This window comes from Penicillium argentinense (assembly GCF_028826775.1).
Source record: "Penicillium argentinense strain IBT 30761 chromosome Unknown utg000004l_segment0_segment0, whole genome shotgun sequence".
Taxonomy (NCBI): Eukaryota; Fungi; Ascomycota; class Eurotiomycetes; order Eurotiales; family Aspergillaceae; genus Penicillium; species Penicillium argentinense.
In genome coordinates, this window is record NW_026622663.1 from 2,300,625 (window position 1) to 2,323,885 (window position 23,261).

The 23,261-nt window shown below is 51.7% G+C and overlaps 6 protein-coding genes across 6 annotated transcripts; 3 read left to right on the forward strand and 3 right to left on the reverse strand.

Annotated features, from left to right (window-relative positions):
- Window positions 1-325: 325 nt before the first annotated feature.
- On the reverse strand, window positions 326-2,656 carry N7532_003770 (uncharacterized protein; the record flags this gene model as incomplete). The annotated part of the gene is made up of 1 exon (XM_056616264.1): window positions 326-2,656. One exon carries the CDS (start codon window positions 2,654-2,656, stop codon window positions 326-328), a length of 2,331 nt encoding a protein of 776 aa, XP_056476621.1.
- Window positions 2,657-3,839: 1,183 nt separating this feature from the next.
- N7532_003771 (F-box protein) lies at window positions 3,840-5,371 on the forward strand (the record flags this gene model as incomplete). The annotated part of the gene is made up of 3 exons (XM_056616265.1): window positions 3,840-3,866; window positions 3,978-5,163; window positions 5,250-5,371. 3 exons carry the CDS (start codon window positions 3,840-3,842, stop codon window positions 5,369-5,371), a joined length of 1,335 nt encoding a protein of 444 aa, XP_056476622.1.
- A 672-nt stretch (window positions 5,372-6,043) lies between these two features.
- On the reverse strand, window positions 6,044-6,569 carry N7532_003772 (DUF1748 domain-containing protein; the record flags this gene model as incomplete). The annotated part of the gene is made up of 4 exons (XM_056616266.1): window positions 6,044-6,185; window positions 6,348-6,390; window positions 6,450-6,489; window positions 6,567-6,569. 4 exons carry the CDS (start codon window positions 6,567-6,569, stop codon window positions 6,044-6,046), a joined length of 228 nt encoding a protein of 75 aa, XP_056476623.1.
- An 832-nt stretch (window positions 6,570-7,401) lies between these two features.
- N7532_003773 (pyruvate kinase CDC19) lies at window positions 7,402-9,460 on the forward strand (the record flags this gene model as incomplete). The annotated part of the gene is made up of 7 exons (XM_056616267.1): window positions 7,402-7,525; window positions 7,641-7,685; window positions 7,756-7,802; window positions 7,860-8,062; window positions 8,178-9,011; window positions 9,071-9,152; window positions 9,212-9,460. 7 exons carry the CDS (start codon window positions 7,402-7,404, stop codon window positions 9,458-9,460), a joined length of 1,584 nt encoding a protein of 527 aa, XP_056476624.1.
- A 1,338-nt stretch (window positions 9,461-10,798) lies between these two features.
- N7532_003774 (1-phosphatidylinositol-3-phosphate 5-kinase FAB1) lies at window positions 10,799-18,341 on the reverse strand (the record flags this gene model as incomplete). Its single annotated transcript, XM_056616268.1, has 4 exons — window positions 10,799-10,919; window positions 10,989-13,067; window positions 13,157-16,719; window positions 16,779-18,341. 4 exons carry the CDS (start codon window positions 18,339-18,341, stop codon window positions 10,799-10,801), a joined length of 7,326 nt encoding a protein of 2,441 aa, XP_056476625.1.
- Window positions 18,342-18,776: 435 nt separating this feature from the next.
- Window positions 18,777-22,924, forward strand: N7532_003775 (uncharacterized protein; the record flags this gene model as incomplete). Its single annotated transcript, XM_056616269.1, has 3 exons — window positions 18,777-18,941; window positions 19,011-22,491; window positions 22,557-22,924. The coding sequence occupies 3 exons, from the start codon at window positions 18,777-18,779 to the stop codon at window positions 22,922-22,924; spliced, it is 4,014 nt and encodes a 1,337-aa protein (XP_056476626.1).
- Between the last annotated feature and the right edge of the window lie 337 nt (window positions 22,925-23,261).

Below are 23,261 nucleotides of genomic sequence, written 5' to 3' on the forward strand. Positions count from 1 at the left end.
CAGGTAGCGAATGAGTCCCGGGAACGAAGATAAAAGTCCGCTAAGGTTCAACTCCTCTTGCGACGCAACACCGCTTAACCGGATTTGTATAACGAATCTAGGAAAACCAGAGCCGTGCTCAACTCGTCGGCGAACAAGAAGGGGCCAGCAAGGAGCAATAATAATGAAAAGTGGTGTCAATTGTTGCCAGTCATTTTCGGTCCATGTGCAAAGGTTATAAGAACAAAAGAAATCGGACGAAAAGATCGCCGCCTATGTACAAATCGATTTCCAACAAAATAAAGTATAGAGAGAAAGGAGGGAGGGAGCTGGAGATCAAAAAGATCTATACATCGATGAAATCGGAAGTGGGAAGGTCAATATCCGAGTCAATTTCACGCCGCAGATCGATTTCGTCGCTCAAAAGCTCCTCCTCCGAGAGGATCCCGATACCGCTATCCATGCGCTTGCGGTTCTTGCCTCGGCCATACTCAACATCAACAAAGCGAGTCATGCTGACCGGTGTGATTGGCTCACTTCCCATGACGGCGATACCGTCAGACATGAAATCGTCCGATTTGAGCTCCCAGTTGGCGGCACGAACCTTGGCTCGTCGCCGCTCAGAGTTGACACTCTCCTTCATGAACGCAAACGAACGCGCTTGCTCTGCCGCCCACTTGTCGAGCAGCTCATCACGAGCCTCGACCTCCATCCGCAACTGGTCTTCCAAGCCAGCATTGAGCTGGCGCAGACGGTTTGCTTCTAATCTCTTCTCCTCGAGGGATGTGTTCAGCTCGGAGATGCGGACGTTCAATGCTCCCGTCTCCTGTTCGTGTTGTTGCATTTGCTCATATGCTTTCTTTTCAAGAGCATCGGAGGCGATTTGCTGCTCTTTTTCCAGCATTTCAACATGTGCCATCAGATCACAGACATGTATCCTGTTCTGCTCGACGGTTTCTTCTAACTGCCTGATCCGTGTTTCGTACCCCGAGGCCGATGTTTCGATTGCTGAGCGTTTCTTCCGCTCATGGGCCACTTCATACCTCAGTTTGGCGATTTGCTGCTTATATTTTTCCTTGGCGGCAACATTCTCATCTTCCAGCCTGCTCACCAGGTTCTCGAGGCCCTTCATGTCGTCGCGGTATTTTTCGAGGGCAGTGCTTAATCTGTCAATCCCAACGGCCTTCTCTTGGTCTTCATTTTCGAGGTCCTGGAGTCTCATTCTGTTGTGAAGCATATCGCTTGCGGAAGATGCGATAGAGTCTTCGAGGCTGTCTATTTTGTTTGCGGCTGCTTCATATCGATAGAGTAATTTATCGAACTGCCCTCGGAGCGCCTTCTCTCGGCCATGGGAGCCATGATGATGCTTGCGCTCTGCTTGCAGATCTCTTGCCAAGGAGGAGACTCGTTTGACAAGAGCCCCCAGGGTTGCCTTTCCGTCCTCGAGACCAACATCCGGTGTCTCTCCCGGGACAGCTCTCTCTAGCTCAAGACGTGCAGAGCGGAAATGACGTCTCATGTCAGAAACTAGCTCATCGGCACTGGTACCCGAGAATCCGAGATTTGAGCATTCTTTGTTGATTCCTTCAAGGGCCACGGTTGCATCTGAGGCACGAGAGAGAGCAGTTGTCAGAATGTTGACGATATTGTCGAAGAAATCAGAGGGGGGCGAAGGTAGGCGAAGAGTATCTGCTATTTCCGAATCTTCAAAGGCAGCAATTTGCGTCCGACAGGCGTTGAAGAGCTTTTCCTTTTCTGCCCTCGCCGCTTCCAAGTCAACAGTCAAGTCGTGCATGTCGGACTGCTCGGTGTGGTTCCTGAATGATGTCTGTGTCGAAACATCCGTAATGGCTTGGTCGATCATGAGGCTATCAGGCTCTGTTGATCTGCAGTCGCGCATAGCACGCAGGTCGGGGGAGTTTGAGACGATGATGGCGCTATCACTGAGGGTGAACGTGCTGTCCTCGTCACGGTCCTGGTTTCTACTAAAGGTCACCGAGACCTCGTCAGAGTGTCTCATTGTCTCATTCCCTATGCCTGGAACGCACGCTGAAATCGACCTCCAGTTAGGCTCGTAGGATGGCGGATGGACTTCCGAGACACTTTGTCTCTGTTTCATCGCGCCCAGTTCGCGTCGCAAGTCATCCCGCTCCTGTCGCAGCGTTGCGAATGACTTTTCAAAATTGCGATATTCGCGTTTCTCTCGCTCAATCTGGTTAATCTCATCGCTAAGACCAAACCGTCGTATTCTTCTTTGCGTTCGACGATCCAGAATCTGACGCAGAGGGGTGAATTGCCGTACTCGTTCAGAGGCCTCATCAAGCCCGTCAACGGGATCCAAAGAGCGACGGCGAGTTGGCGCCGACCGCCGCCGCGCTTTTCGGGATGGTGTCTGATTGTCACTGGCAGTCATCGGAGGATCAAAAGAAGTGCGTCTCATCGCTGGTGTCAAGCCAGTGGAGCTGGCACTTGTGCCCTGCAGCAAAGGGCCGGGGTCCGAAAATCGTACTCTTTTTCGCGATTTTCGCGGGGTACTAGCATTTTCATTTTCCTTGGGCGCGTCATATTCCGTTGTTATCCCGGCGCTTTGTCTTGTGCGATGGGAAACAGGAACCTCAGTCGTCGATTCAGAGATGGCGCTATTCCTGCGTTTTCTGCAGGACAGTCGCGTCTCCATTGTGCAGGATTGAAAGGCTCGAAGTAAAGTAACCGGGCTGGCAGTATGAATGGAAATAGCAAAGAAATTATCGGGGTAGTCGACAGGCTGAGGGGAATGTGAATACTAAATCACCAGAACAGGCTTGGGACATGGGAGGCTGAGAATCGACCGACTCGCGCTTATAAGGGCGTTTTGTATACCTCACAACATAAACAAACACGGTGGGGCCATGTAGGCAGCAGGAGCGCGCCTGCGTGGCGCGTGCCAGGGCCAATATGATTACCTATTCCGGACTGGTAAACAAGCTTCCCCTCAGGGACTGGCGGTCACGTGTGATCTGCTCAGTTGAAGTTGGGCGAGCTGTACTCAACCGTGAAACTGGAATATCCACAACTAAATTGTAAAATCTAGTGCTGTCTCACATTTAAGAGCTTAAAAATCATGGCCTATCTGATTACGGGGAGTTTATTTTCTCTATTATTATCGAGATCTCTATGGCCGTACGCACGTCCCTGGGGATATATTGCAGAATGTTCCAAATAAACACACTGATCCATTTACCATCCTTTGACAACTATGTTCACATATTTGAACTAGAACAGCTTTTTGAAATGGTAAAATATCTGCCAACAATTTGAAACCAACATTCTACAACCAGGCCCTACCTAAGTAGACACCTGTAACCATGATCCTTGGAGAAGTGTTGTAATAAATAAGCTTAACCACCCTGCGATCGACCCGATCACGAACCGCAACGAGACTTGACCGGCGGGGCACCAACACTTGCTTTCCCCAGCTTTGTTCCACCGGGTCGACACTCCAAGCTGTCAGCCCGGGCTCCGACCGCATCTCACGCTGCTCTCTGTCCAACTCTACGGCGCTCATCATTTGCGGAACCGGCTCCATTTTCAACCCCCAGTCGCATTATCTTATCACCACCACCCACGACCCACCGAGCTGCTTCTCCTCTCGTCTCCAACGCACGCGCTCTGCCCCGGCATTAGAGCCTGCTTAGTCGGAACTTGCTCGGGGCTGAGCCCTCACTGTTGCTCCTCTTTGGCCTGTTCTCTGTTGCAACCCCTCCACTAAATGCGCTTTTGCCTCGTCATCCTCGGGTGATGTCATCTGAGTTGTCCAAAGGGGTCGAGCTATCAACACCTGCATCCGCTTCTCCTCTTTCCACCATCCGCGGGACAGCAGGATGGCGGACGTGACTCACTCGGACCAGGTAGGTTGTACTCAAGCTAAGCAGATATCTCCAGACAACCTTCTTTGCCCGCAGCGCACTGAGCTCTGTCCTAAATGTGACCTTGATGAACTAATTTGCGTTGCGACACAGGGCTCCACGCTTGGTGATAACCGACAGTACATTGAGCACCTCCTTTACGACCAGCACTGGAAACAGACCACACAATCGAATTCGAAAATTGACAAACTGCCCCCCGAGACCCTGCATCAGATTCTCTCCTTCTTGTCACCTCACGAGCTAGCTCGCGTGTCCATTACGTGCCGTGCCCTCGCCCAAAGCGCCTCCAATGACCTTTTGTGGAAGAAACTCGTCAACTCACATATACCATTCTCTATCGACGAACCGGGCCCTTTCGAATCCTTCCGCCGCCTGTATCTCGCCCATTTGCCATATTGGTTCATTCCGCAGAACAAGATTTGGTTCGCAGATAATGAACACACCGGGAACTTGATCTTAGCTCGCTACGATAACCGTCGGGGGGTGATTGAAGCATATCGAATTCTCGCCGACCGTGGTGCACCCATGTTCCATGTTTGGGCCGGACACCCAGATGTGATGATTCAATCATTCGACCCTCACGTCGGCCTGTGGCTGGATGACCCGGTTTTGCTTCTGAAGGACCCTGATCCATCGGCCCCGACATCTGAATGCCAAACATGGATGGCAGAGCGCAGTATGAGGATGGCTGCAGAAAGCCACCATCTTTTCAACTCGCTGTTACTTTGTTCTAATACGGACACTGGTGTGACAGACATGTCGAGACTCTGGCCTCCCGCGCTGATACCTAGCAACAATCGTGTTGCTAGATCGGTGGACGATATGAATGTTTCAGAACCTTCGCATTGGTCTGAGGCATCCCAAGAAGCGTTTCGTATTCGCCGCTGGACGAATTTCCACGTTGTGCATCCAGGGAATAATTCGGCAATGGTTACATATTCTACTCTCGATCCCAGCGTGTACACGCCAACACGAACGAAGCCATACCAGGGGATCTGGGTCGGCGACTATTCAGCGCATGGCTGCGAATTCCTACTCATCACTCAAGGTGACCCGCTCACGGATGAAGAAGTCGATAACACGTCAGGTGTCATTCAGAGGGGAAGTTTGGATGCCATCAAGCTGACAGGAGATCCCAATGTTCCCCGTGGTGAAATAACATTTCAATCTCCTGACATTGGACCAAATGGCCTTATTCGAGTGGAAACCGAGGAGCCTTTCGCCGGCTGTCGGATTGTGCATTCTCGGGGTCATGTTGCAGGCCGTGGCTTTCGTGATGGTAAGAAACCCAGGCTTCTCTTTCACGACTTACCCTTTTTGCGACCAGGCATTGTTCATGAAAAACTAAACCCACATTATAAACAGATACTTTTATTGCTTCCCAACTGATTCTGGTCTCTACTGAATACATAGCCCACTATTGGCAGGAGATGGGGCACATCTCCTACTACCGCCGCGTTGATATCGATGATCTCCTGCAAACATGACTGGCGATACTTTCCGGATTTCTTCTGATTTACTTGCCCTCCATTCCCCTTACATACCCCCTCGTGTTTGCAATTTGCCATCGTCGGATTTTGAGAGGCCACGACATCTTCACTTCCTGTCCTTTATGACCAGAGAGCATGCCTTACAGATTAAACAGCTGGTTTTCAGAATTATCTCCCGAGCTCGCCATCAGGATAGTCACGGCTTCGAAAAACCTGGCAATCGCGTATCGAACAACTCTGATCCTCTGCAGCTACAGACTCATGCGCCTCATACTTGTCGATAACTGTCGAAGCCCTGAACGACTTTCTTACACCACTGACATCTAGCCAAAGCAGCCGCAGAAAAGTCTGCTGAGCAGATATAATCCAGAAAGAATCGGATGCAGAGTGCATTTCACATGGCGGAGATAGAATAGATACAGGCAAGAGAGGTATCGAATAGAACGAAAAAGCCAAAGACGCCATAACTCTGATCGTAATGTCAAAAGTGGTTGGTTGCGGCGTAGAGAAGAGTTGGTCGTTACTCGTCAATCCAGCCAGTTTGCTGTGCAATTCCTCATATATTGTCGTGCCAGTCGGAAGCCGGGAGTCATCACTGGCCGGATGTCAAGTCGAGAAGAAGAACCGGAGGAATCATTGATATAGCCCCAGGTGAAACGGCGAAACCAATCACCGGCGGCGCTCAAACCAGCTGGATGAGCCCATGACGGCAACAGATTGATCCATCACCCACTCGCCAACACCGAGGTAGTTGTCGATCCATCGCTTCACTTCTTTGTTGTCAGAAATCTTATCAGAGTCGACACTGGGGCTGTGAAAGTCCCCGCACGCACACGACCCGAAAAAGGGGGGTGCGGCGAGGTCAAAAAAGTTAGAAACGCTGCCTGATTTGCAAGAGTTGGTGACAATCTCGATCGAAGGGTATCGCGAGAAAGGAACCGAGGTAGGGAAGGGTAGGAGGGGTTATATTTACGTGAGACCCGTGGAGCGCTTGACACCAGCTAGGAAGGCGGAGACTGCAGAGATACGGTCAGCTTTGGTCCTGTGTATTATAGAGACGGTACAGAAGACTCACAGAGAACCGCATCAAATGCGTAGTGAGTAAGACGGCCGAACTGTGTTGGACGACGAAAGTCAGCTCTGGATGCTTCGTTCCCACGGTCCTCTATAGACCGAATGACAGCCCACATACCATGATGAGAGGACTCTGACACTGAGGTCACTTGGGATCGCGGTATTCGGAGGAGAAGCAGCAGGCGCTATGTCTTGGTGTGAATGGACAGCCGACGGGGTCTCACGACCTCACGTGGGTCCCTTTCACATGACGGCGGTTGGGTGGCTGGTGAATTATATAATACAAGTGGCTGCCCCAGCCACCCATCTAGATGCCCCAGGCGTCGAGTACTCGAGTTCTGCCTCATTTCTGCCTCAGGATAGTCACAAACTTGCCACCAAGCGCAGCCCACCGGAATGCCGTTTCTGTCGAGAGGGGCCGGGCAAATTGGGTGTCGCTATTTGTCACGTTTACTCGATAAAAGGGATCCAATGTACGCTGGGCAGACCAGCACGGCCCCTCTCCGCCTTGGGGGAGCATATTGGTTTTCTCTTTTTTTTCCTTTTTTTCTGCCTAGTACAGCGCTGCCGCCGTTTCCGGTGAGGCTTCAAACTGATAATGTTGAGAGGAGTTTTGAGCTAGGTCATGACTGTTTTTCAATTAAAAAAAATAAAAAATGATGACCACTGCTGTTAATAAACGTGCTACGCACTACTACGAATCAAAAAATTGCAGATCATCCAACCCAACGGCCAGCTGTACCACTGCCAAGGCCGGTTCACCGCAGCCCGTAAAAGCTGGGGCGGGTACGGAGAAGCAAAAGCGCGGCGGAGATAGCATCGGCGACCAACATTTTCCCTCCCGCCCCTCACCCACCTTCCTTTTCTCTCCCCCTCCTCACTTCAACTCCCACCCCAATCTATCCAACCCCAATCTTCTCTGCTAGTCAAGGTTACATTGTTAGCAGTTCAAAATGGCGGCCACTACCTCTCTCGACCACCTGAGCAACCGCATGAAGCTGGAGTGGCACTCCAAGCTCAACACCGAACTGGTGCCGGCGAAGAACTTCCGCCGTACCTCCATTATCGGTACCATTGGTATGTGCCTTCACAATACCTCCAGTGTTTCCGCTGGTCCAATTGGGGACTTAGACGGCGTGCGGCACCCTTGATTAGATGGTAAAAAATGACGCTGACCGCGATTGCCCCGCAGGCCCGAAGACCAACTCCGTCGAGAAGATCAACGCTCTCCGCACAGGTATGGCATCAAGATGCCCAATAAGCTCCCCGCATGATCAGAGGAGCTGGTAGAACTGACTGGAATGTAGTGGGACTCAATGTCGTTCGCATGAACTTCTCCCACGGCTCATATGAGGTGAGTGTTTTTCATCCTGCCTTCATTCGAAAAAACAGTCGCTGACAATGGAAACAGTACCACCAATCTGTGATCGACAACGCCCGTGAGGCTGCTCGCGTCCAGACTGGTCGTCCCCTGGCCATCGCCCTCGACACTAAGGGTCCCGAGATCCGTACTGGTAACACCACCGACGATGTCGATATCCCTATCAAGATGGGCACTGAGCTCAACATCACCACCGACGAGGCATACGCCACCGCCAGTGATGATAAGAACATGTAAGAATTCTGAGACCCCGTTTCGACGGTGGAGGATGCGGACATGGTCTGCCCCTACACCGACCGTCGAGATAGCAAGGCGAGAGACAAGAGGCTGACAACCACGGAACCATAGGTACCTCGACTATAAGAACATCACCAAGGTGATCGCCCCCGGCAAGCTCATCTATGTCGATGACGGCATTCTGTCCTTTGAGGTGCTCGAGGTTGTCGACGATAAGACTCTGCGCGTCAAGTGCTTGAACAACGGCAACATCTCTTCCCGCAAGGGTGTTAACCTGCCCGGTACCGATGTAGACCTGCCCGCTCTTTCCGAGAAGGATATTGCCGACCTGAAGTTTGGTGTCAAAAACAAGGTTGACATGGTCTTCGCCTCATTCATTCGCCGCGGCAGCGATATCGAGAGCATCCGTGAAGTTCTCGGCGAGGAGGGTAAGGAGATTCAGATCATCGCCAAGGTTGAGAACCAGCAGGGTGTCAACAACTTCGACGAGATCCTCGAGCAGACTGACGGTGTCATGGTTGCCCGTGGTGATCTGGGTATTGAGATCCCCGCCCCCAAGGTCTTCATCGCCCAGAAGATGATGATTGCCAAGTGCAACATCAAGGGCAAGCCCGTTATCTGTGCCACTCAGATGTTGGAGTCCATGACATACAACCCTCGCCCCACCCGTGCTGAGGTGTCTGATGTCGCCAACGCCGTCCTGGACGGTGCCGACTGTGTCATGCTGTCGGGTGAGACCGCCAAGGGTACCTACCCTTGCGAGGCCGTCAAGATGATGCACGAGACCTGCCTGCTCGCCGAGGTCACCGTGCCTCACTTCCAGATCTTCGATGAGCTGCGCAACCTGTGCCCTCGCCCCACCGAGACCCCCGAGTCGATTGCCATGGCTGCCGTCAGCGCCAGTCTGGAGTTGAACGCCGGTGCCATCATCGTCCTGACCACTAGGTATGTCGAACTGGAGTCTCCGTTCCGCCTGCGATTGCGTGTACTGACAAAGTTTCTAGCGGTAAAACTGCCCGCCTTCTGTCCAAGTACCGTCCTGTCTGTCCCATCCTGATGGTCACTCGTAACGCCACTGCTTCTCGGGTTAGTTCCCTATTCCCCAACTTTATCGTGTGTGCCACGCTAACCAAATCTCTCTCCAGTACTCTCACCTGTACCGCGGTGTCTGGCCGTTCTACTTCAACGAGAAGAAGCCCGACTTCAACGTCAAGATCTGGCAGGAGGATGTCGACCGCCGCCTCAAGTGGGGTATCAACCACGGTCTCAAGCTCGGCATCATCAACAAGGGTGACCCCATCGTCTGCGTTCAGGGATGGCGTGGCGGTATGGGCCACACCAACACCGTCCGTGTGGTCCCCGCCGAGGAAGACCTTGGCCTCTCTATGGAGTAAATCTGCATCGACGAGAAAACGTAAGCCGACCGGATATATACTCCAAGCTCTTCTTTCTTGATTTTCTTGCTGGTTATCGCTGGTGCGCGGGTGGGATACATACCTTTCTTTTTGCTATTTCTTCATGTTCATTCGAAGCCGAAGATCGTCTCTGCGCTGTGGTCTGGACCATCGCTTTTGGGAGAAGGTTAATGCATTGATGTAAATGAGACGAATTTAATGCCTTCAGGTCAACTGCGCTGTTAGCTAGCCTAGACATCCCTCCAAAATGAATAGACGTGGGAAATTGCTGCTTTCATTGAAGTTATTAGTCCTGTTCGCAATAATCTGGGAGTGAGTTGAAGTCCTTCGCACGCGATGCGCATCGACCGTTCATGTCTATTGAAAGGCGAGTCGAGCGCCGGGCGCATCGCTCAAATCTCGAATTTTCCACCGTGAAAACACTGCAAGTGCTGCGAAGGAGAAAAGAGCGAAAAGGAAAAGAGAAAGACCGGAACAACCTGCCCTTGACGATTGCGGGGGACGAAAACGCGCTCCCCGACTCCGAGGCCGAGGCTCCATGTGTCCGGCAGGCGTTCCGGCACCCGCCTTCCATACCGTGCAGGCCGGGATGCTTTTCCCACGCGTGGATTGGGCAAGCATGAAGGTGTCAAGGTGAAGAATGGATTGCAGAGAAAAGAATCGACCAAACTAAACTTGCGACTGGCAATGCCCCCTCTGACCAAACGTAATTCCCGACGGCAAACTCTTCGGCTCCGGTTTTCGCCGATGCCATCGGGTAGTCACAACGTATGCCTGAGGAATAAGGCTTAAGTACGGATTGGGACACCTTTTTTAGATTGTAATGCCTCCTCTACAATGCAATCAAGGGTAGAGTAATACGAATAGTACAGTAGGACCGGGGAATCTTAGGTTAACTACCCTAGATATCCCTCTAAGATGAATAACTCACGTCAAATTGATCTGAGCTTGATCTCACTCTCTTCTTCAGCTTGTCTGTTGAGGCACAGAAAGAATCGAGAATCGAGTTTTGTGGGAAGAAGCCTTAACACTGCAATCGCGCTGAGGATTCTGCTATTGATTTCACATCACATGCTCAATAGCCGCTGAAAAATGAAGATGTCGTTGATTCTACGAGAAATGCAATGCAATGCAATGAAAAAAAAAAAAAAAAAAAAAAAAAAATTGGCTCTGGAACGGTGTCATCGTACATAAAGTGAACGGCAAGTTTATCACATTATCTGCATTAAATCGTCCGAAGAATTGTCATTATCTCATTAATCATTAGGAAAAAAGAAAGCAGCACCGCGGGCTGGCTGCGTTCGTACATCGTTATCATTACAGAGGGGCATCTGCTTCTCCGCTCGCATCGAAGGCTTCGAGGTCGTTGACTTCGGACACGCGGGGCTCACCGAGCGGTTGACGGTAGATTGCGCTCGGTTGGAATTGGTGCCAGCAGCTAAATTCGTCAGGAACTATTCACACACTATTCAAATACTGGGGGATTTTGCGATTAGTAGGTACGTACCTGGGTGCCTGCAGCACGTATCGTGCCATGGCCTCTCGGAATCGGACCTTATACTCCTTGGGACTGGTCACGGTGGGGCGGTTGCGGCCACCACCAGCAAAGCCTTTGTCTTTGATCCAGGACTCAAGCTTCTTGTCCCAGGTATATGTGCGGATACAATCGATGATTCCGACTACGAGCTCGCTGCGCTTCTCATCAATCGCAATCATGAGCGAATAGTCCATGACGTCCTGTCGGCTTAGGAACAGAGTGTCATTCCATACACTCTGCCCGAGCAGCTTCTTCGCATGCTCGCGTGTAAACAAGGGAGTTTCGTAGATGAACTCGACCATGTTTTCATCCAACAACACCTCGTCACGTTCGCCGGTGCTTTGGACCTTGCGGTTGCGCATCGAGCCCTTCAAATCGAAGATTCGATTCGGAACACGATCGTAGAACAAGTTCTCCATGAGCAAAAGGAACCAATTGAATTCTGTTCCTGTGGAGGGGTTCTTGATGATAACTTGATAAAAGCCAAACATCTTGGCGATGGCGGACGGCATATCATGGAACAATGTCTCCGACATGATCCGGAAATACGCAGGAGCGAATTTAAGGAAAGCAGAGGTTTCGACGGTAGAAAGCGATTTGAGAATGAATCGATCATCAAGCGTTTTGAGGAAGATAGACTTGGTTTTACCTCCCTTTGAATCCCATTTGGCACACCGAGACAGTGATTCCACTATTCGGTCTGCCACTCCGCACTTCTTGCGTAACGCGTCGAATTGCTCGCCGAAGAACACCTTGCAAAGCATCTTAGCCTGTCCCTCCTGGAACTGATACTTAAGATGAGTGCCCGTCTCTCGCAAGAGCGCAGCTTCCGTTCGAGATTCTTCGAGAGCCTCAGGCCCCATGGAAGGATCTACCTGATAGCCCTCCATCTCGTCATACCGCCGCTGGATGCTTGACAGTTTTTCCTTGTAGTCAGACGAGCCGAGTGCAAATGCAACTAGGGAGCTGGGTTCATCTTCTCGCACAATGATATCACTGTCCGAGAAGACGTGGTCCATCACACCAAGAGGATATTCGAGTGCTGTCCAGCCACTAGCTGAGCGCTCGGACCAGAAGTTGGTCAACATCTTCAGAAGTGTTGTTCGTTCGTGTTTAGGGAGATCCTTGAAGTCGATTGAATCATCATCCGGCAGCTTGATTTCATCATTGGATTCAACCGGGTGGAGATCTTCTGCGGTGTTCCGCTCTTCATCACTTGCGTTATCGTCGGGATCACCTTCTGATACCAGGTTGGAGTCAGTCAGTACAATGCTCCCTGGTTCGAAGGCTTCCGTTGGAGATTCTCCAGAGATAGGCATGGTCGTGGACGGATGCTCTGTTTGGTCCATGAGATCTTCACTCTTCCCACTAGATTCGTGGAGTGGGATTTCTGGTGCTGCCGCCACAGCCTCTTCTCCATCAACTGGGGGTTCTCGCTCTTCCACAGCTTCCTGGACGTTTCTATAAACCTCTACTATAGGCTTAGAAGACGCCAGGGGGAAGGCACGCGACTGGGCTCCACGGGCCCGCTGTCGTCTCTCACGTTGTCTCTCCCTTTCGAACTCTCGACTCAACTGCTCAAAATGCCTGGCAAGGTTTGATACGTGGGTACTTCCTCGCTTTGGAGTCGACCGAGGGATAAGAGAGTGACCTGGAGCAAAGCGTCCGTTCTTGAGAGCAGACAGACCCAGGCGCTCGGTGAACAATTTCTCCGTGGTCTTGGTTGATTCCCCACGGGAATTGTTAGAGTCATTGGTATTCGTCGGACCAAGCTTCAACCCAAAGGATTTCTCTTGGACAAGGTTGGAAGGTTGCGACTGGGTGCGCAACAGCGGGGGAGAGCGTGCTTGACCGGACCGTCTGAAAGCCCCTTCAGCAAGTCTTGGAATTGCCGAAGGGCGACTGGGCGGCGTAGTTGGGAGATTATTCAAGCTGTCTTGCTTTCTGTGACAACCTTCCTGCACGATAGACTTGGGAGACTTCGGAGACGATGAATCGAAAATTGCCTTGCCGGGTTCGACTTCAATGGGGCCTGTGGGCGTATCCGAGCTGAATGATGGCCGATTCACAGGTGACACGATATTAGCAGGCGAAACTTCAGACTGGCTAGAAGGAACGGCTAGGTCGAGATGACGGACTTCTTCTTGCGCAACAGCCTCGTCTTGGGGGGGGATTGCTTCTCATCGACAGCACCCATAGGCAAGTTTGCTTCTTCGCCTGGAGCTACAGGCGGGGGCCGTTCAGTCTCATGTGGCATGCCACGGTTCTTTTTACCAGCGTGTTCCTCGACGACCGAAACTAGGACATTTTGGGCCTTTTCCGGAGAAAGAGTCATGCGGCGCAAGATTCGCGGCTTGTCTGACTCGGCAGTGCCTTCGTCCTCTACATCAGTCGGCGTATGCAGAGGGTCTTCGGAAGTAACGGATGTCGCGTCCTTGTCGAGGAAAATTTTCTTGAGCTGCAAAGTTGCCATGCGTTTGATGTCTTTCTCTGACGGGAAGAAATTTTGCTCGAAATCCACAAAAATGGTGTCCCATTCAACCACCTTCTCTTGCGCCGCACGAAGCACTTGGTTGAAGGGAATCATCTCCCAGTAGCGAGAGCTCGTGTATTTGTCTTGCAATTGTCGAATTAAGCTGACGTGATCATCATGGGCCTTTTTGATCAAATCATCGATCTCCTTTCGGCAGGGGTCCAAGAGTTCGGGTACGACACTCTCAACATTGATCCCCTTCAGTCGTGACACGACGGACAACATGAACTTGCTAAGCCGTTGCTCAATTCGTGCGTAGACTTCGTTGCGCAGCTTCAGATCGTTGTCGACTTTCCAAGTAACCCGAGGACGAGGAACAATGATTTCAAGGGGGTAGACCGTGTCGTACTGAATACGTATCGCAACATCTTTGAGGCCAAAGTAACGAAAGTAGTCTCTTTGAAGATCGTGAGGACAGACTCCAGCACGTGCGTGCAGGTTGCGACCCCAAAAGGAAAGCTCCAGGTACTTGCCAAATGAATACTTGAAAGTATTCTCAGACATGCGTGTAACTTGCGTCTCGTTGCCACAGATCTTGCACGCACTCCACATCAAAATGGTTTCCTGTAGCCCACGAAGCTTGGGAGGACAGGGCTGGATCATCACACTCAGCTGGGCATCTCCGTGGACGTACTGGCGATTGTGTTCAAACAAGAGCTTCTCACAACCATTCGCCATGCAGACATGAGATGCTGTTGAGCAGAGGTCATGCACAAATTGGCCTAGCGTCAGGTCCCGGTCATAAACTTCATCGTCGCCATGCTCGTTGTAGAACTCCAGTGCAACCAACTCAGGCCCCGCGCAGGGTACTGACGTTGTTGTGCATACAAGACTGTACAGAACAACAATGTTCTGATGTGAGTATGTATCGAACATGTTCTTGTTGCCGGCGACGTAGGCTTCCCACTGCTTTTTCTGGGTTTGGTAGTGATAGAAGACCCGGTCATACTCTGCATCATGCGCAGCACGCAGCACTTCCTTGACTTTCGGTGGAGCCTCGCGTGGAGATTGATGAACCATCTCAGGTGTAATAAGAATGAACTTCTGGGGCTTTGATTTTTCCTCTTTGTTTTCTCCGGAGTATTCATCATGATCACGAAGACGCTTGAGGTATGCCAGTCTTCGCTCCATCTCTCTGGCTCGCATCAACAGATATGGGGGCTCAAACTTGACGAAGGGAGAAGCGGATAGGATCTTTGTCTCATGGTCGTGCACAATGTTGTTGAAGTAAGTCGGCATTGGAATATCGTCCGGGACGTCGACTGTTTCCGCGGCCACCAACGCCTTGCTGTCTGCCGGTGATTCGTCGCCCAATTTCTCGGCCGTACTTGACTGGGAGGACAAGTTCATGGAGTCGGGTTTGCTTTCATTCGAGAAATCATTGCTTTTGATAATCTTGTCCTCGTCGGCCGAGGCGACAGCAGGGGATGCTGGTAGCTTTGCAAATTCATCACGCATGAAGAATGTTTCAAGCCGCAGGTTATACACGACATAAATCATAAACTCTGCGATATGTTTGACCTGCGCAAGAACATCCTCGTCGCCGCCGCGAAGAACAATTGTGCAGCCTAGTTCCTTCGGGCATCCAGAGATGTACATGTACGTCTTCTTTCTTCCAGAATGAACGTATGTTTTGACATCGAAGCTGCTGCACTTGCTGCACAGCTCAGTTGTCAAGAGCTTATCCATCGAGGTCACAATCCTCGTCTGGGTGCACCTCGATACGGCCTCTAGGACAGAAGGCTTTACATTGTATGCAGTTGCGATGCCTGCCTTCTCCAGGAGACCCAAGGCTAGTCCAGAAACATTATTCTGAACAAGCAGTAGGTTCGGCCGGAGTTCTGCGATGCGGCTAACAAGATTACCCAAAAATTCACGCTCTTGGCGAATGATAGGTTCTAGGCTCATGAAGTGTTGCGACTGGCGAGCATACTCCAGTGGGAATGTGATGATCAAAATGTTTGGGCATGGAAGGCTTCGTGACATACCCTTGAGAGCCAAGTTCTTCGTGAAGACCAAGCCGGAAACATAAGATGTGTCACTAGGCCGTCCGCCAGGGATCTTCTTCAGTTTGACGTAATGGCGAATGTCCATGTCGTCGCCACGCCGAACGTCTGGGTCCACCTCATCGGCAGCCTTGAGTAAGATTGGCATCAGGGCTTTTTCCCAACTGTGCTGATGAGGGACAGAAGCCGCAACAAGAAGTTGGCGCAAGAGCCTTCGAACATGCTCCAGGCTAGGCTTATTAAGGTCAACTGACGGGGCACCGCTTCCTTTCAGCGATGAACTTTTGATCACGTTAAACCCAGCTTCCCTTAGTTTGACGGGGAACGGAATGGCCGATGCAGACATCTCTTGTGGGAACATGCTATCCTTGGAAGTTCTAGGAGATTGGCGTTGGTGGACGCTGCTAGCCACACTCAAATTACGACGCCGAGAGGAACGAGGTAAATTCACCGCCCTTGAGCTACTGATGCTAGCATCGTCTGCATCTCGACCAAATTGGCCGAAGTTGGGAGCGAGCGCTGATCGACCCTTCTTCATTGCAGCAAGAAGACCACCAAATGTGGCCTTTTCACTGTCGCCGGGGCTTTTCGATAGACCTGTCTCTGTTGCAGCAGACAACAGATTAGGCTGTTCATCGCCACTTGAAGCATCATCCGAAAGATACTGAGCAAGGTCAGGATCAATGATGTTGTCTCTGTGGAATGCAGGAAGGCGGGCCTCGGTGCTCAGATAATCAGGATGACGGCGCTGAAATGGGGCTTGATCATCATGGGAGGGCTTGAAGCTCCGTATGTATTGTTGGCGAGAGTGGTGCCGTTTGTGACTGATCGAATACGATCTATTTCCCAGGGATGATCTCAAGGATCGCGATGAAGTTGGTCTTGCCAGAGAACGCTCGGGATTGATTTCGAGAACCGCCGACCGGCGATTGTGCCCTTCGCCTGCTCGGCGCGTGGCTGGTATGGCCATGGTCGGGGTTCGAAGGACATGATCAATAGATTGAGAAACAATAGACGAAGAGTCGTCGTCTTCCACAGAAGGACGGCCAGTGCCACCCCAGCCCAGCTCAGAGATTCGATGATTCATCGCAACGGGGCTGTGGTCGCTTTCTGAAAAATCGGAAGAGTCGTCTTCGTTCGCATTTATCATCCTCTCGCAAGGCTTGCAGACACGAATCGAGCCGGGTTGCCCGAATTGCGTCCCCGGAATGAGAAGCGTACATTTCGAATCAAAAATCTGACCGCAGGTACGGCAGTGGTGCTTTCTTCGGAACGTGGTAAAAGGCTCTCCGCAATGAAAGCAATCCTTCGCATTTTCATCACGCATCCAAAAATCCCTGCTGAGTAATCTCTTTCGTAGCTCGGGGTTGACGCCATCGGATCCAGATGCTGATGGTCGACTTTTTGGCATTGGTGGTGCGGAGACCCGGGGACGGCCGTGTTGATAAGTGGCAAAGAAGAGGTAGTAACAGCCGAATCTGCTGTAGTCGTTCGAGACATCACGTAACCCGGTAGTCTGTGCTTGACATTGAGTGCGACCTGGTTGGACATCTCGCTGGATTTGGCAAAGGACGAGATTTTCTGTGCGACGTTATTCCCGGTCTCTTCACGACGGACATCACGAGTACTCTGAGGGTTGGAACTCGGCTGAGTATTTGAAGTTGTTGACGACGTGCTAGAAGGCTCAGCATGACTAAAAGACAACCGGGAACTCGATCTGTCCTCCTGGAGTTGAGACGACACTTCCCTGTCGGAGTCAGACTGCTTTGAAGTTCGCGATATAGCAGAATGAGACAAATCTTCCGGAAGTCTTGGCTGATCTGCGGATACGGAAGACTTTCTAGGTTGGCTAGCCAATACATGGCTTCCCGACATGGAAGATCCGGCCGCATCGAACTGGAGTTGGTCATCATGCAAACTCTCATGCGTTTTCGTAGACAGCACTGGTGAATGCGAAGTGCTCTGTCCAGCGACTGACGACTGACTCAAAGATAAATCTGCCGGGCCATCCCGGTCTCCGATACTCGAAGATTCTGTATTTTTGAGTCCCGAAGAAGGGACATTTACAGAGCTCCTTCTCGAGCGGTGATCTGGCCCCATGGCGTTTACATGGAGTTGTGTGATCGCCGGATCGGCTGCGGTGGAGCTACCCGCAGATTTGGTCAAAGGCGCAAGGTTGCTCTTGGCAGCCGAAGAAGGTGGAATCGAGGCCTTCGAAGATATGCTGGCACTCTTAGACGGAATTTTCGAGCTCTTTCCGGTGTTGGTTGGCGGGGCGGGGGCGGTGTCCTGAACATGCTGGAAGTTTGCCGCGACCGGTGAATGGAGTCTCGAGGCTTGGGACGAGGCAGGATGAGATGGTGCAGCCTCTCCAGAGTTCACAGCCAAGTTCGAGGTAGACTTCGTCACGGAGCGCTCTGAGGTGGGACTTTTGAGTGCAGGACACTCCGCTGCACTTTTGTTTGCCGTCTTCGTTCCACCGCCCACGATGCCACCAACGGAGCTTCTGAAGCGAGTGTATAGCCCGCTCAGACCTCCCTGCAACTCCTCCGACAGGCCTTTATCATCTTGTCCCGATACGGGTGTCGGTGGACCGGTGAAATCGTGGAACCATGTGTACGAGTCGGAATGATATTCTGCGTTGTGAATCCGGTCCAAAGTGGCCTGATTCGGTTCCCGTTCGGTTTTTGTAGTAGCCAGAGAGGCTTTGGATCCATGTCGTCTGAGTGGAAAGAACCCAGACGACGTGGAGGGGCTCGGTGATCTAGTTGATTTGTGCTCCATCGATACGCTTTGGTAGCTTCGGCGGTCAGTCGCGAGGTTCGTAGATCATCGTTTTTCGAGACGGAGATGGGGGTAGTGACGGGATTTTCGGGGAGGAGGAAGAGGGAAGAGTGACGCGCCTGGGCCTGGGTCTGTAAACAAGACCTCCAGTCCAGTCCTGGGCGGTTGTGGCAGGTGCCTGGAGGTGCGGCGGTCGCAGCTTCCCTCCGCGCCTGCCCTGCAACCCAATGACGTTGGTGGGGCTGAGTCAGCGCGGCGCGTCGCGTCTTATCGGTTATCGGGCGATTTTGATCATAATGTGACCTGGAGGTTCTTCTGTTGAACACCTTGATTTCGGCTGCATACGACCACCCGTGCCCATTCCCCTCATGTTCTCGGCCTGGGTATGACCCTAGGCGTGCTACGCCAGACTCGATATCGAGTCTGATATGCACAATGGCCACTCACAACACCATATCTCCCTGGATTGCGGGCTTCGTCGAGCAGTGCCTGGCATTCTACGTTGGCCAGACTCAGAGTAGCGACGTTGAAGTGAAGGATGATGGGACCTGTCTGAACTTCCATACTCAGCACCCGCCATGCGTAGCCTTGGTCGCAGAGGTATGTCATTCTCAAGCCTACGAAGACTCCTACCTACAACCAGGGTGCTGATATTCACGGATTTACTAGTGGGGTTTAGGTCCCTCATGCGACGGCGCAGTGTTTATCGATACAAATAACCAGATTGAAGGGACTATCCCCAAAGACTCGCTGGATACGTCCAGCACGATCATCTCGAATCCGACGTCGCCCAGAAAGTACCGTATTGAGCTCTTGAGCTTTGCATTGATCGTTGCATACAAGGAGCCCTCACCTGACGTCCGCATAAGGGTGAGCCGCTTTCGTATCGACTGGGAAGGGAAAGAACAAAAATTTGTGCCCAAAAAGAAGCTGAGAAAGGTCAATGTTGTTAAAGATCTGTTGGACAAGACAGTCCGAAAGGCCAACAGTGCTCCACACGCGAGCGAATCTGTTACTACGCCAAGCCCGTCAGCTGGGCTTACCAGTCCGAGAGACGGAATCACTGCACAACCGGATCCTCTTCAGAGCAGCCCATTGAACGGGGCTGGGTCACAGCTCTATTCACAAATACCGTCCACCCAGCATGATTTACCGGAGCAGAGGACGGACACTGGCCGCTCTCTTTTACAAACCGGGGCTGCCCTACTCCGACATCTCAACCCATTTCAATCTAAGTCAAAGAAAGAACCAGATTCCTACGGCCAGCTTCAGAGCAGTCCAAAGGCGCTTGCTGCGACCAGCGAAGCTCCGCAGATGACCGTAGATGAAGCACCAGCCCCGCATGGCCCGCATGACTCGCATGATTTGACCTCAAACAGGATTCTTAGCCGTGAAGCGTCTATTGAATCTCAGGTAGGGGCCGATGCTCTCGAAACCACTGTCGGCACACCTTCCGGTATTCTGGCCTCTCCAACTCTGAAAACTGCTCCCAAGCAGGCGAGGACCGTTATATGTCCTGCCTCGCCACCCTCCACAGAGACTAGAGAGCTTTCTTCTAAGACAGTCGAGCAATCCTTAGATTTAGAATTGGCAGCTGCTGCGAGCAGGGGCTCTCCGCGAAAGCGCTCCCGTGAAAGCCATGGCGAAGCACCAGTGGTAGATACAAGCGAGCGCATGGACATGCACTCGAACAGTGGGGAGCCATCCAGAAAGAAACAAAAAACGGCTCCTCCAGAAATTTCGACCGAGCATTGTGAGACTGTGGTTCCGACGACCGAAACTACCAAATCGCCAGACAAACGGAATGGGAAGCCGCATAATCCAACGGATCCTAAAGGTGTCAAACCAAGTCGCGCAAATCCATGGCAATGGACTGGTAATATTCCGGCGAGAGAGGTTCGAATCCCAAAGGACCAGAGCGCGATCCTTGACGATACCAAAATCTGCTGGATTCCACCATTGCCAGGCACTCCCGAGCCTAGAGGACAAGTGCCACCTGCGCTGCTACGGCAGTGGAATAACATGGCAAAGCGACGGCACCAGCTTGCTGAAGAAAAAAGGGCTACATCGGAACAGACTGCACTTTCAGAGCAGCTTGTATCTTCAGAGCGACCTGCTTCTACAGAACAACCTACTACCCCTACCCAACAATCCGACTCAAGTTCTGATTCCGACAGCGAGTCTGGGGAAGAAATCCCGTGGTCTCCTAGTCCTGAGTACGAACAGCCACGTCAACGGCTACCGACTGACAGTAGTCCGTTGAAAGGACGGTCCCCTGCCAAGCGACTGCCAAATCTAGCTGAGGCGGAGACTGAACCTAGGCAACCAGACACAACTTCGACTGCTATGGATGAACAAAGCTCATTGCAAACCCAAGATATCGACAAAAGTGCTTCGGAGACCAACAAAAAAAGCCCCAAACTCGATAGTTCTAATGCTCAAAAAGATAGAGACGGGGATATCGAAATGGAAACTGCCAAATATCCCTCTCAAGATGCTCCAAACCAGCAGGAGCATGAGACGGCCCCTGAGAACAACTCGCGGGAAGAATCAGCGGACAGACAAATCCCAGCTCAAGGTCCATCGCCATCCAAGGAGAACGACCCCGAGCCTATTTCCTGCCCCATCGACCATGATTCGGGCGATGAGAGTGACGAGTCAATGATGGATACGTCTGTTCCTTTTGCACTCGGCGGAAGTTGGCCAGAAACATCGCAAAGTACTCAGAGGGAACAAGAGCAAGGGCAGGAGCAGGAGCAGGGACAAGAACAGGGGCAGGGTCTTGCAAGCTCGGATCGCTCGCTTCCAGCAGAAAAGAACGATCACGTCCAGGTTACAGAAACTCCAGCGGGTAATAACAGTCGCTTTCCTTGTGTCCAACAAGCAAAGGAAGAAGATAAGCCTGAAGTTTCTGCTGAGCTTCTTTCTTCGTCTCAGCTCTACAAAGGATCATCGCAATCCCGAGTCCTCAACACCTATCCTTTTCACGGAAGCCATGAACAGCCCCAGTCATCAAATGAAGATCTTCGTTCTTCGGTCCGCTCGAAGGGATCCGTCCAGGTCAGGGGCACTCAACCCAAGACAAACAACCATGACAAGCAATCGCAAGATCTCAATCAAAAACAGTCACAATCAGAAGTGGTACTTGATTCATCAGGCCCGGCTCAGCGTCACCAGGATACCTCTCGACTGAGTTCAAATGCCACTGCCGACCTGCCCTCTCATCAGAGTGCGAGCTCTCATGGCGCAGAAGCATCCCCAGCCCATCAGCCCACCCAGGACTCCATGGCAGGCCTTTCTTCTGTTGGTCAGCCTGAAGACCCACAAGTTTCTCCTCTCAATCGTTTCATGCCAGTATCCAACGAAGGTCAATCCCCATCCCAAAGGGCCAAAGAATCGCGATGGGAAACTCACAACGCATCGCAAAAATTGCCGGCCACCCAGAGTGCAGGTCTCATTGCTCGTCGACTGGGTTATCTCGACAATCCGCAGCAGCTTGCCGAGGCGAAAGGGATATTCGAAAAGTTCCGCAGCGAATATTCTCATTACACTGGGAATTTTGCTCATTTCACTGAACTATGTTCGAAGCTACAAGCCGTCAGGGCCGGGGGACACTTGCAACGGTCACCGATGTGGGATGACTTTATCATCATGCATCTCACCCATTTCCCAAGCCATGTCGAACACCACTCATCCCAAGAGACGAATTCGTCGAGCTACGAAGAATATTTCATCTTCAACCATTCTTATCCGGTGCACAAGAAGCGTTGTCTGACGCTTCCATCGTTAGCTGCGGCTGCATCGCAGTTCATCTCTGCAGAAAAGAACTCCCTCCTCATCACAAGCGACCATGACCTTCCAACCTCCTCGGCACCTCAAGGTGAGAGTAGGGAGATTTCTTTCACAACGGACTTGGTCAACCAATTCACCAACTTCCATGCCCACTCATTCAGCGCACCCCCGTCAAGCAGTCTTCCTGCGATTCATAACGAACAAGAACAAGGACATGAGCTCGAACCCGAGCATGAACCTGAGCCTGAATCCATTGAGCGATCCTCTTCTAAAATCCTATCGATGGACATCAGGGAGTCTTCCGCAGCGCCCTCCGAGATTCCAGACACACAGAATCTGCCCCTAAGCAGCTATGAAGGTGCACTTCAAAGGGGCAAGACAAAGAGCCCGAGTCCTTGGGCTCTTATATCCCCAACACAAAAGACGAGGTGATGAAATATACCTCCATGGAAAATGTCGAGGGAGTCTCAGACTTTTCCGACGCAGACGACACACGCCACGAAACAGCCAGTATTGAATTAGGCGACGAGACATTCGTTTCTCAGAAAGATCTATCCACGAACGACAATGCCAGTCCCGATGGGGACTCTGAGCCAGAAAGCGAAGAGAACTGGTTCTTGGCGTTGCGGCGCTCACTCATTCCGACACCAGCTTGGTCCGATGACCCCAACACGCCGTTCAAACGATGGGCCGAGGCTGATCAGAATATTATGAGCGAGCGGCGACGGCGTGGGGGAGCTAAAATCCTTCTCGATGCGAAAGGCGTCATTCGACGACCTACCAACCGTTGAATGGGCCCAACCGTAGTTTCTTCAATGTGAATAGCTCGATTCGAACTGAGTACTCTGAGCAGGTCGGCGCTGGCGTCGATTTTGGGAATTATTCTTATTCGAAGAACTCGTACGGTGCAAACTCTGTGGGATTATTCTCTCGATCATTCTACCCCGAGATCTTTCTACTTTCATCTGTACATGTTTCAAGGATAGGACATATCATAAGCACAATTCATTCATCCATGGATGCAATGAGCTCAGCTCCAATCTATAGACATATTGACCCTGTAGGCGAAACACAAGGCTCCCCAGTACCCTCTTGGACGGGATAAGCTATACGAGATGATTTATGAGA